Source organism: Helianthus annuus, chromosome 10 (assembly GCF_002127325.2).
Source record: "Helianthus annuus cultivar XRQ/B chromosome 10, HanXRQr2.0-SUNRISE, whole genome shotgun sequence".
In the NCBI taxonomy this organism is placed as follows: Eukaryota; Viridiplantae; Streptophyta; class Magnoliopsida; order Asterales; family Asteraceae; genus Helianthus; species Helianthus annuus.
In genome coordinates, this window is record NC_035442.2 from 104291773 (window position 1) to 104304730 (window position 12958).

At 38.0% G+C, this 12958-nt stretch overlaps 1 protein-coding gene across 1 annotated transcript; it reads right to left on the reverse strand.

Annotated features, from left to right (window-relative positions):
* Positions 1–5226: 5226 nt before the first annotated feature.
* On the reverse strand, positions 5227–6948 carry LOC118482666 (lysine-specific demethylase JMJ706-like). The gene is made up of 4 exons (XM_035978254.1): positions 6856–6948; positions 5889–5968; positions 5529–5806; positions 5227–5453 (listed from the first exon to the last, which is right to left on the reverse strand). Exons 1-4 carry the CDS (start codon positions 6946–6948, stop codon positions 5227–5229), a joined length of 678 nt encoding a protein of 225 aa, XP_035834147.1.
* Between the last annotated feature and the right edge of the window lie 6010 nt (positions 6949–12958).

Sequence of the window (12958 nt, forward strand, 5' to 3'; positions counted from 1 at the left end):
TGGAATCTTCCCAGCAGCTTGAATCAACGATCTCCACCAGGCTAAGGCCTCACCCTTGAACGATTGAGACACAAACTTTACTACATCCTTGTCAGCGCACCCGCTGATATCAACCATTGTGTCCATCTCATCCAACCAAGTCATGCAGTCTATAGCCCCCTTTTCCCCAGTGAAATCCCTGGGTTTGCATGACACAAAGTATTTGTAGGAGCAACCCTTATCACGGGGTCCTTGATTCTGTACGATACCTTGAGATGGGACACTATGATGGTTTGAAGAGTGACGATCGTCATCATCTTTCTTTGGTTCTTCCTTCTTGGAGAGAGGCTTGCTATGCGCCCCAGAATGAGTCTCGGGCTTAGAATGCGGTGCGGATAGGGTCCTACTCCGAGTACCACTCGATTCGCTATACTGCCTATCCAAGGCTTTTGCAACAACATTGTCAATTAACGCTTGCAGTTCCGCACCCGCTATATTAATCCGAGCATCATTCTGATTCTCCTTTGGGCGACTATTTATTTCATCCGAATCAGCCATTGTATCTTGAACTGTTACATAAGATATTGGCAAAAAAATTATTTGGGAGTTTCTTATGGAATTGTCTTTTTATGGCAATTCATTAACCATGGTAAACATAGACCATATTTGGTTAATTTGTTACTCACATTTATTTAGGATTTTTATTTATAATATCCTAATTACACAATAGTAATAGTATTATTAGCACAAAAGGCCTAGTCACAGGGACATTTCAATTCATAAGCCATGATTTCAGAGAATCAAAGCATGAAGGTTTGAACATAGTTCTTTACCTTTTCTTGACAGGGAGTCATAGACTACTACTGTCTCTTGTCTTATATGACAATGAGTATGGCCCGTAGGCACTACACTACTAATGGATGCTTGATATGTGATCATCTTAATTGATGATTTAACCTATGATTTATAAATCATCAACTTAGGTTTAGGAATCTTTGGAAGAATCCTTATATAAATGACGTGGGATTTAACGAATCACGTCTGCCAGGAGTGTTAACATGTTTACAGAGGTTAACAGGAATTTGAATCTTTTAGACAGATCTTACCATCTTGGCCAGGTCTTATAATGACACAAAGGCTAGGTTACACCGTCAAGATTCTAAATTAATATTTGGTAGGCAGATTATTTTAAAAGGAATGATTTTTGATTATTTATTTCATATATTTATGCATATAATGACAAAAATGAAATTTATAAACTTAACATTCCAATATATATTAAAAACGGTTACGCATTGCCCTAAACGGGACTTTTTAAATAGATAAATTACCCATACAGAGGTTAAACTAGAAAACAAGTCCACGCAGGGACCAATACTAGGATAGATGTTCTCACAGGGACTAAAAGACAAGTCCACGCAGGGACTAAAAGACAAGTCCACGTAGGGACTAAAAGACAAGTCCACGCAGGGACTAAATACACAGATAAATGTCCACGCAAGGACTAAATACACATATAAATGTCCACGCAGGGACTTGATTGAAATAGGAAATACAATAATACATATAGAGATTAATGATCTCGCTTCTTCTTTCCTTTTAACAGGTTTTCCAGGCCCTTGAGGAATCCACGGTTGTTCTTACGTTCTTCTTCAAAATCTCGTTCCACCCTGTTTAAACGGTGGAGGATTTCTTCCTGCTCCAGTGGGGAAAAACGTGGCGGCTGCAATAGGTGCTGAGCCGGAGGTCTAGCAGGTACTGGATATCCATGAGTTGAGTATCCCATTCCCCAAGGAGTTCCATAAGGTCCTTCGGGATGAAGGGCGTTGTAGTTTGCCGCCGCTTCTAAGTATGGGTCGGCATCAATATAGTTGTAGTGAGTGTGAGCTGGCAGCTCAAACGGGTGGTATGCTGTGGAACCGGCGTATGTAGGTATCGGGTTATCATAACCAAATGGTGGCGGAGGTGGTGCAACTGGTGCAGAATTCACCTCTGAAGCTGGGTTAGAAGGTCCACCCATTTGTTGGTCTTCATGAAGTGGCGGATAATGACTGCCACTGGAGTGTCGAGGGGTGCTAAAATGAAAATCCCCTCCGCGAGCAGGCATCCGCGCGCCTGTTCTCCTACGCCTTGGTGGATCTGGAGGTGCTTGATGAACTGGTGGCGGTGGAGGCGGTGGCGTGACTGCCACGAAACGCGAATCCTCGGAGGGATCCTGTTGCTGCGGTTGTTGGTGCTGCTGATGAGGCGATAAGTGGTGAGAGGGTGTAAAGTAGCACTCATATTGGTTGAACCTTGCTTGGTAACTGTCTGGACCCTGATAGGGTGTTCCATGGAAGGATGATCCATCAGAGATCTCGATGGGATGGTTGGGAGTACCTCTTGCAGGCTCGACGGGATCCGTGTCCTCGTCCATGTCCATTGCATTGTCTTCTGAGAAGTGGTCCTCTGGTCCCAATGGGTTAAAACCCACTGGTTCTTGGATAAAGTTTGCCGGGTTAAACCGGCCATGAAAGACAGGAGTAGGGTCGCCAAAGGAACAGTGCGAAACGGAACGGAACGCTGGAGAGGTATGTATGAAGGTTGAGGGTTATCGGGCTCGTTTTCCGAGTGCGGCCCAAAAGAGTGAAGGTAAGAAGGTGTTGAACTGTGTGAGACAGACCGTCTAGCGGGCTCAAAAAGGTTCCTCCTGTTTTTCTGAGGTTCGGCACTCATTGTAGAGGAAGGAGTTCGCAGGTGAGAAGGCCCGGCCTCGTGATCGTTGTGGGTAGTGATCGGCCCTTTGACTCTTCCTTCTCTTCTGATTCTCGGTGGCATATTTCCTGATTAAACAATTGAAATAAATAACAGACAATAAAGGACAAACTAGAACAACAATTTGAATTCGTCCTAAGTTCTTGTCTCCAATTGTGTCATTGAGATTAAACACACAAGGTTAGTGTTTAATTCACTCAACTTTGGCTCTGATACCAACCTGTCACACCCCGATATTTCCACGTTTCAACGGTGGGCTCAGTGGGGAGTATCGTGACGTAGTTGGTAACATTACAGTCAAACAACACAATATTTAAATGCACAGCGGAAGCAAAAGATAGATATATTTCAACCGAATATAGTTGTAATATCAAGTATCACAAACAGTTGAAAATAATCCACAGGGGGATCAAAAATAAATAGGAAACATTGTTCAACAGTTTGACATCCAAGCTTGCGAGACTTATTGTGGACGCTAGGAGAAAGCCAGCCTAGTTCGCGTAGTACCTGCACTTAACCTTATTTAGAAAATACGTCAGTTTACACTGGTAAATACATTCAACCGACTCATTTTGAAAAGAGTTTGAAAATTGATTTGAAAGCACGAGGCACAAACTTTTTATAACTTGGGATAATTCTTTGAATATAATACTTGTAAACGATTTACATGTTTCTTATGCGTTTAGTAGCCCGATCCGTAGTCCGGGTTAAAGATCAATAGACACACCACATTATTTATTCATTTATGCACTGACGGGTGTACGCCTACACCCCGTGCTCAGGTCGTCGCCATCTCGTAAAATGATGCCAAGGATATCTGGGACATGGTCATTAACCCCCAAAGGCTTTAAGCATACAAAACATTTCAAAACGGAGCATATCAATGATTTAACCTCTAATCGATTAAAGATTCAATGCTGGACCAAGCGGTATTTTATATACCGTACCCCAAGCCCGTATAAGGGAAATTAAGTTAAAGTATTTACCTTTGCAAGTATCAATCACAAATAGCAAGTGCGTGTAGCTTTTACCGGGTCTCCTATTCTGGAACGAAGGTTTATAATAACCTATTAGAATCCTAATGGGTCTTTAATTAAGCCTAAACTTAGACCGGTTAGTTTTAATGAAAGAGACGGTTCGAACGCGTGATTAAGCGAAAACCGGAATAGAATGTGATTTATACCTGTCAAGTTTGAAGACTTGTATAATATGGGTAATCCAACCACATTCTGGATTTTGAGATAAAAATGACAAGGTTTGACCCGTTTCGGCTAATTTATGTAAACTAGTTACCTAAACCGAACCAAACGCGGAATTAGCGTAACGGGTAACCGTACGAGTCCTATACATGTTTCCTAAGTCAATATGCTTTAAATAGGTTGTGATATCAGTAGGATATCTCCCATTATGCCCAAAACGAGTTTAATCCCATAATACGCTCCGTAGGGGTATTTTGGTCATTTTAAAGATTATAAAAGCGATTAATTATAATTCTGAGACTCGGGTCTGGATACATCAGTAAAATAACTTATTTTAATAGATGTTATCAGTTGGTAAAAAGTCTTATATGGCAAAAATGGTTTTAAACCCTTACTAGGTGTTTAATACGTGTAAAAAGCCATTTTAAGCGATTTCCGGGTTATACAGGAAATCTGAGTTTTCCGATCAGGTTATAAGATTCAAAATACTTGATTTATTATATGAAATCAATAGCAATTGGATTGGCGTCAAAATACTATGTAGAACTCATTTTATAACCAAAAAGGGTATAATCGGTATTTACCAAATCAAGGTCATAACCTTCGGTTATGAGCAGGTTAAAAATAATTAAAAATCTTTAAAAATTCCAAAATATTATATTACCCGAAAAGTCATAATTTTCGACGTTGACGCTTTTAACCCCTCATATACGAATTTGATCATAACTTTCTCATATAAAACGAAACTTTATGAATTTTTATAGCATTCTAGTGAGTATAATTCACCGTTACAAAGCTTCGGGTTTGCTAAAAAGGTCACTCAGAGGTATAACTTAAACATGTTGACACATTTAACCCCTGTAGTTTGTAATCTCTCACTTTCTTTCACATTTAGCTCCGTATGATCCATGATTTATTCGTTTGAAGGTATGAGCATCATGTAGGGTTACTGTAAAGTATATTTATCCCTTGTTGACATCTTGAACCCTTAAATTCACATACTTCCCATGCTTGTCAACTTTAGTCCCTCTATAGTATCCTTTCTCACGTTCAAGCTTATGACACGTGTCAATACATTATAGGGCGTGAATTTTCGAGGTGTTACATAACATAACCATACCTACAATACAACAACAACACAAGAACATACATATGTTAAAGTGACTGGTGTAAACAAAATCTAGGTTATATACCCGTGAGCTTCACAGGTTATGGGTTGTGTTAAAAAAATCTATATATATAGAACTATTTTTTTGTATGATTCTATATAGACGTGTCGAGGCAGAGATGTAACCTATGCTTGACTAACAAATGAGGTAAGTCTAGATGCATTATCTACGGAACGCCATTCTAAATCTCCAAAATCACCAACCGATGAAATAAGCATAGCTTCTTTACACAAATGTTCCTCATGAGGAATCAAAGGTGTCCTGTTAAGAAGTGCATAACGACGTGTAGCTATTGATCCCAACGGGAACCAGTCACCAATCGCAAAATTCACAGCCTCACCGCAATTAAAACCTATAAAAATAAATCAGTATGCCGATACAGAATCCTTGAGCCATTGTAAATCATACTTTAGAAAATAATAATTACCATGACGAAATCCTGCATGATATGCGCGGGGGAACGTGTCGACATATTCCCCGGGCTTTTGGACAGCCTTGTAAACCGGAACGCCGTGTTGTGACAAAATATTAGGAAGAAATAAGGTTGTTTTTCCTAGGAGAACATCAAAAGCGCCGTCTTCTCCTTCAGTTGATAGAATATCATGATTATACACCTTTTCACGAACGACTTTTTTGAAATGTAGTGCAGCGTGACTCGGAACACCGTACCAGGTTTTTTCAGCTCCACAATGATGGTAATTAATGCTTAACAAATGGAGTATGATTGTATAATACTATAAGCATAAAGTTAAAAACATATAATGAAGTAAATTTATGAAATACATACCTATGTAAGTAATGGTCTTCTACATGCCAAGCAAACATACTGAACAACATCCCTATGTAAAACATTGGTTCGGTAACTCCCTGTAAATCATACAAATCTAAGATAAGTAAATAAAGCATACAATTAATTTCTATACACGATCAAAGAAGATAAGCTATTTGAATTAACAAAACAATATACAAACAAAGTCAAAATCAACTTTGTTTATCTTGAATTAAAACAAAACAGGTGTTTTTCAGATGTTTTGGTAAACAACGTAAGAAAGTAGGTTTGACTACTCACCAAAATAGATGTTTTGACTCAAAATTAAAACAAAAGTAAGTCTGATTATTTGACTCAACAAAAATAAGGTTTGACTCACGAAAATGGGTCTATTTTTGCAGTCTATGTTAAAAAGTAAAATGGTTCAGAATGTTTTTCGGATTTCACCAAAATGGGTTTAGTTTGTAACATGTGCACAGATTTTGTACACCTCTATTGGTAGGGTATCTTTATGTATTACAACTTTTCCGTTGTTATGATTTTCTGCATTTCCCTTTTGTAAGCAAACAGGTATGAGGTTTTCCATTTCAAGCAATAAAATTCAAAAAAAATTCCATAACCTTGTTTATTTTATTCTCCATTTATGTGACTCTGATTACCAACAAATATAACATAACAAAAGTAATTTAACTAAATTTAAACCAAAAACACAAAAGTTAAATAGCTTGGTTTGGTTAAAGTCGTTTGGAAAAGAAGTAAATATGAAGAATATCTTTACTCGATTGAAGAACTTGAATAATTTCTTATACACATGAATTATGTTGTGATTAAAGCTCACAAATATGAAACTCTACAATGAACCCGTTTACCGATTAAAAGTTCAATATGATGCATACAATGCTGATTGTATTCAAATTACTCAACTCAAACTGTAAAACTAAAGCAATTACATCGTAAAAACGCATATTGAACCGAATTACCTTACCTGACCAAAGAACCTCCAGTTGCATCTAAGCATAGTAGACCAGCACCCAATCCTTCCAAAACCACCACCCAAGCTACTATCGTCGTCAATCATCACTTGTCCAGCGGTCGGAGGTCATCTCCACCGTTGGTAGTCACCACCACCGCTTCCATTCGTCTAAAAAACTAACATCCGCCATGGTTAAACTTTAGATCTGACCAAAACTACCACTATAAATCGGAATGAATATTCCAGATACCCAATCTTACCTCGTCGTGGATTTGCACCCGGTGTCTTCCATTGTCATGGTCGAAGTCAAGTAGGGATGAGATCGGTACGATACCGTAAATACCGTTACCGAAATTGAGGAAATGTGGATACCGATTACCGTACCGTATTTATAGATTCGGTACCGAGTACGGTACCAGTATCGGTACCGGTATTTCGGTACTTTACCACATTGGTACCGCTTTGGTGTCATCCATTGTTTTACCTAAAAAAAATTCATGTGCAATACATCCATCCATTATTAACTAAACTAGAGTAATATATAGAGGAATGTAAACAAAAGGTAAACATATTAAGTAGTCAAAAAAATCAGAAGGTAAACATCCATGGGTTCGACTTTTAACATCCAAATTCCAACATGTCTAAAAAATCACCATAATTGATTAAAAATAACCAAACAAAAGAAATTTGATATTGGTTTTTGTAAAACAATGTTTAAGAAAATATAATTTCATAGTGAGATCTAAGATAATAGCAAAATACATAAAGTCATTATTAAATTCGGTATTAATACCGGTATTTACCGAAAAATACCGGTACCGATACCGTTTTTTACCGATACCGAATTTCGAAAAATCTATTACCGATACCGGTACCGTTTATGATCGGTACGGTACGGTATCGGTACGGTACCGGTATGGTACTGGTACGGTACCGGTATTTCGGTAAAAAATCTCATCCCTAAAGTCAAGAACCACCACCGCAAGTCACCACATTCGCCGATTTGTGGTTCCCAACCACTATTTTTGCTATATTTTTTCGAATATTAACAAACCCCAAGTATAAAATCAATTATTAACAAACACATTCTAAAAAATTATTGGACTGTAACACCACTTTGGTTTATACAAACTGTAATTGCAAATAAATTCATGCTCATGTTCATATTCATGATCAAACTACCACTAATTCACTGTCTACAAGCAATTCTAACAATGTAAAAAAGAACAAATCTACAAGAACAAAAGACAAATAAAATTTTTATTTGAAAGAATTATATAAAAAAAGATTAAGAACCCTAATTACCAGTCCAACAAACATGAAAAGCAACTACCCAATTTTTCCTAATTTTGAGGAACAATTGTACTTCCTCAAATCTCAAAGCACACTAATTAATCTTTAATCTACCTACACTCAAAGCAAAAGCATAAAGAACATATACTTAACACATAAACAAAGTTTAAGAGATGCTGATGCATGTGGCTGTAGTAGCTGGAAAGTGATAATCAAGAAAACAAAAATATTAAGAACCCTAATTACCATCAAAATTCATAAAAACCACCTTAAGAGTTAAGGCCTCTGTGAGACAAAGTATCAAACATGTGGACTGCAAAATAATAATAAAAAAGAAACATAAATTATTATTATAATTAATAAAGTAGATATCTTTATACTTACTCTTGCATTTTGAGCCAAACAAAGCACAAATTGTAGATGAAAATGGCAGAGACCCACCAATGATCAGATCTCAATGAAGTGATTCCAAAGCATTCAAAACATAAAAAACCTTCAAATAAACTAAAAATCATGTCTTTCAAAATCTTGAGTTCAATCTCCTGACAAAAACAGATAAATTCCCTGACTTTGATCATTCTTCCAATTATGAAGCATACCCATTTTCAGAAACTTAAATAAGATCCAAGAAAACTGAAAAAGAAAACAGATTATTAGGTTCAAATTACATGACAAAAACAACAAAGATTATAAGAGATAAACATACCTGTGTTATGACTGATGAAGACACATTAAATGGCATATATAGAAAACCAAAAGTTAGGGTTAGTACTTACAATGAATGGAGGATAACAGGGAAAATCATATTTGAAATTATTGAATAAACGTCGTTGTCCAACCACCATCTCTGTCATCTGAGCACCCCACAAGTTGTTGATCTTCAGAACACTAACTGGAACAAACGTCGTTGACATCTCCCTTGATAACCCTAGCCGTCGTTGCTAACACCGAGGACCAGGTGCCATAAACCACCATCACTACCACCAACAATAATGGACACTAAAGATAGAAATAGGTGAGATCAGAACAAATTTTTAGAGAGAGAAAGGGATTTGGTGATGGATCGGAAAAAAATCATAGAGAAAAGAAAAGATTCCGGTGATAGGGTGAGAGATTACGAACGCGAAGTGCGATGGTGAGAGCGATGTCTTCATCTTCCTGAAATTGGCAATCATCATCCTGTTCTTCGACACTTTCATGGTGTGTGAATTGGGAAGAGAGCAGATGAGAATGAAGAAAGAGAGATGAATTTGAAATTTGAGATGAGGGGGTTTCATTGGCAAACTCACGTGATGAGTTACAGAGCTGGTCAAAATTCAGAGTTTTTGTCCGCAAGCCTGCCTGTTCTCATTAGGTTTTTTTTTTTAAAAAAAAGAAAAAAACTAGGAAATGACACCTAGGATTAGAATATGTGAGAGATTGACACCTAGGAGTGAGAGAAGGGAGGTGGCTTGTGGTGATGCCACCTCAGCCAAACCCACTTTGATTTATTATAATAGAGAGATTAATTTTTTTGAGAATAAGTATATATTTTGGTCGTGTTCGACCTACATACTTTGGGGAACGTCGTTCCACGAGATAAATATTATATTTTTGCATAAACATATCTATTTTTAAACGAAACACTCGAACGCCAACACGGGTTCATAAAATGGACCAGGTCCTCTAAATGTTCAAGTAATTGTTTATATATGTGCTAATATATGTATATATGCGTAATCATCTGGATAAGACCCACCAACTTTTCGTTATATACAAATGTTAACATCTCATGTCTTAGCAAGTTAGTGAAAGAGTTGTGGGTAGACACACGTTTTGTAACAAACGACAAAATAAATGGTAATTTTGTACAACTTAATCACTATTTATACATTTAGTTATGTACATTAGACTTAATTTATGAATAGCTGAGTCTTACAAAGTCTAGCAATTTTAGGACATATCGTTTCATTACATCTTATATTGTCGTTTACGCTGTGTCGAGAAAAAAAACAACTATGTCCAAATACGCTGGTAACAATGCGAACACACTATTCATGCAATGAGAGTTCCGGTACTCCCTGAATAACTATCATGTCACACCACAACCGATGGCGGAATCATCGGGGCGCGGCACTGAGCGAAACAGATTGTCCATGAGTATCCATAACAACTATTCATTACCAGATAATTAAACGTCATGTCCCATACCGCAACATATCTAAACAAACAGTTATTACAAATAATTGTCCCATAAACCAAATACTGTTCCGACAACTCAAATTTTATTTAATTCGTTTGTTTCTAAGACTCCATCCTAGCTTGATTCCCACATAACAGCAAAACATTCTAAGCACCTGTCACATACGTTAAAATAGAGGTCAATAAACATAGTGTAAAGGTGAGCATACAAGCTTAATAATAGTAATAGAGTTCGAAATTGTTTATGCATAACCAGCATGTAACATGTACAAAGTGAAGGCAAGTTGGTTATCAACAGAGAAATATGCACAGACGTGACTGCGAGTTGTAGAATGCGCAACACATATCCCCACTGGGACATATGAAGTAAAGCCCTTAACAACCCCTGTCCACGACAGGTGCTGAGTCCAAACTATAGTACTATCGTTGCTAAGGTGGCAGGAAACAATCACTGTGTTAACATAACATACAAGCATTCATCGAATAACACGTAGCATGCAATAACGATCAGCGTATAAATAGTGTTTGAGTTGTGTGTCGATTGTGATTTAGAACAGGTAACGTATGTAACACCCTAAAGTGCGTAAAGCAAAAAGGGTTCGAGTATACTCACAGATAGCGATTGATAAGTAAACACTGTCTTGGATTGAAGGGAGCGCTGAGAGATTAGCCTGAACAGTTAACGATAGCATAAACGGTGAGCGGTGCGTTAAATGATGAAAAGTGACCAAGTGTCGAGTGGCAACCCGATCGGATGGCTATTCGATCGGTTGACCCTTCGATCGGATGTCAATCCGTTCGGATGGTCATCCGATCGGATGTCCATTCGATGGGATTGACATTCGTTTGGTAAGGATGTGTTTGTGTATGATGGCTTTGAAGTTTTCGTTGTAGCATTTTGAAAATAGAGAAGTATCTCTACCCTTCAGGTCGTCGATCGAATGGTCATTCGATCGATTAGCGATCCGATTGGCAGGACACTTAGTGAGAACAAGTTCACAGCATGATTATCACTCAATCAGATAGTAATCCGATCGGTTGGTAATCCGTTAGTTACTGATGATCTTTGGAAATTATGAAAATGATTAAGTGTCGAAGTTCCAAATGTCACATGATCGGATGGTCGTTCGATCCGATGGCTATCCGATCGGGCGGCAATCCGTTCGACGTTTAGATACTTTGAAAGTTTGAATAAAGAGTTTAAGTGTGGAGCCAAGTGCAAGCTGATCAGATAGTCGTTCGTTCGGATGGCTATCCAATCGGATGGCTATTCGATCGGGCGGCAATCCGTCCCAATGAACCTGATCGTCTTTGAACTTGATTATTTTTGAAAGTTTTGCAGTTTGCTCGAGACGGTATGACAACGTACTAAACAACAGAACTCCAGCAAGTCACAAGTCGTTCGATCGAACAAGGATCACCCTAATCCGATCAGTTGACTGGTTCGTGAAGGTTGTTTCATGTTTATCCCAAAATTGGTTGTCTCTTTGATAGAAACCAGATCTTGAACCAACACATCACTAAGAAAGAGTAGAAGGTCTGTATAAGCTCTGATTCTATTGGTTTTGAGTGCATTGAGTGTAAAAGAGTTGAAAGAGAGTTTAGAAAACCATCTTTCAATCCTTTTAACCATGAATATGTGTAGATCTATGTGAAAACATTGTTTAATCATGTGGAAATCCTTCATATCTGAGTTGTTCTTGGTGGAATGAGGCCAAAACATGAAGTTCATAAGAACTCCATGATGACATCACCCTAGAACACCTCAAATCCACTGATTTCACGGTTAAAAGTTAAGATTCAAAAGAGAGAATGATGAAGAAGTGTGTTTAGATCATAGAAGTACAAGATTTAGGTTGAAAACTTATAAGAATCACGAGAAATCGAGAAAAAGAAGGCTTGAGTGCGGCTGGTCGAGTGGAGGATCCGTCACATCACAAATGATGTGACAGGAGGGTATTTATAGGGTTTCCAAAAGAGGAAAGTGCACAAGGGTCGGATTGGCCACTGATCGGATGGCGCCTCGATCGGATGGCAATCCGATCGGATGGCCACTCGATCGGTTAGCCATTCGATCCAAGTGTCCGGCGTGTTGAGTTTTGTCGTTTCGATTCGCGTGTTGAGCTTTGCGATGCGTTTCGAGCGAGCGGTGCGATAGAATTACCCATTAGTTACACAAATAACCTAACTACTATATCTAACATACAATCACTATAAATAACTTACGTTTAGCGTTTGCGATTTAGATTGAGATAGAGTTGCGATTGCGTTTTCATTAATCACCACAAACGTAAAGTAATCATGCACAAGTAACACATAAGTACACACACACGTAAAACAATACTCAGAATCTATCAATCAAGGCGCGAATGCGATTGCGATGCGATTAGCGATAAAGCGATAAAACATGCGATAAACATCGATTAAACCTCGATTATTAATAGATACTCCACATAATACAACTAAAGCGATAAAATAAATAACTCAATTACAAGTCAAAGAAGTCAAAATAGTAGTTAAGCAAGGAGTGATAGATCGCAATTAGCAATCTTTTCTTCCTTTGACTTCAATCTTGACTTTGACTTTGACTTTCGTAACACGGGTGTGACAGCCTTCCCTTCTTAAGGGAATTTCGTCCCGA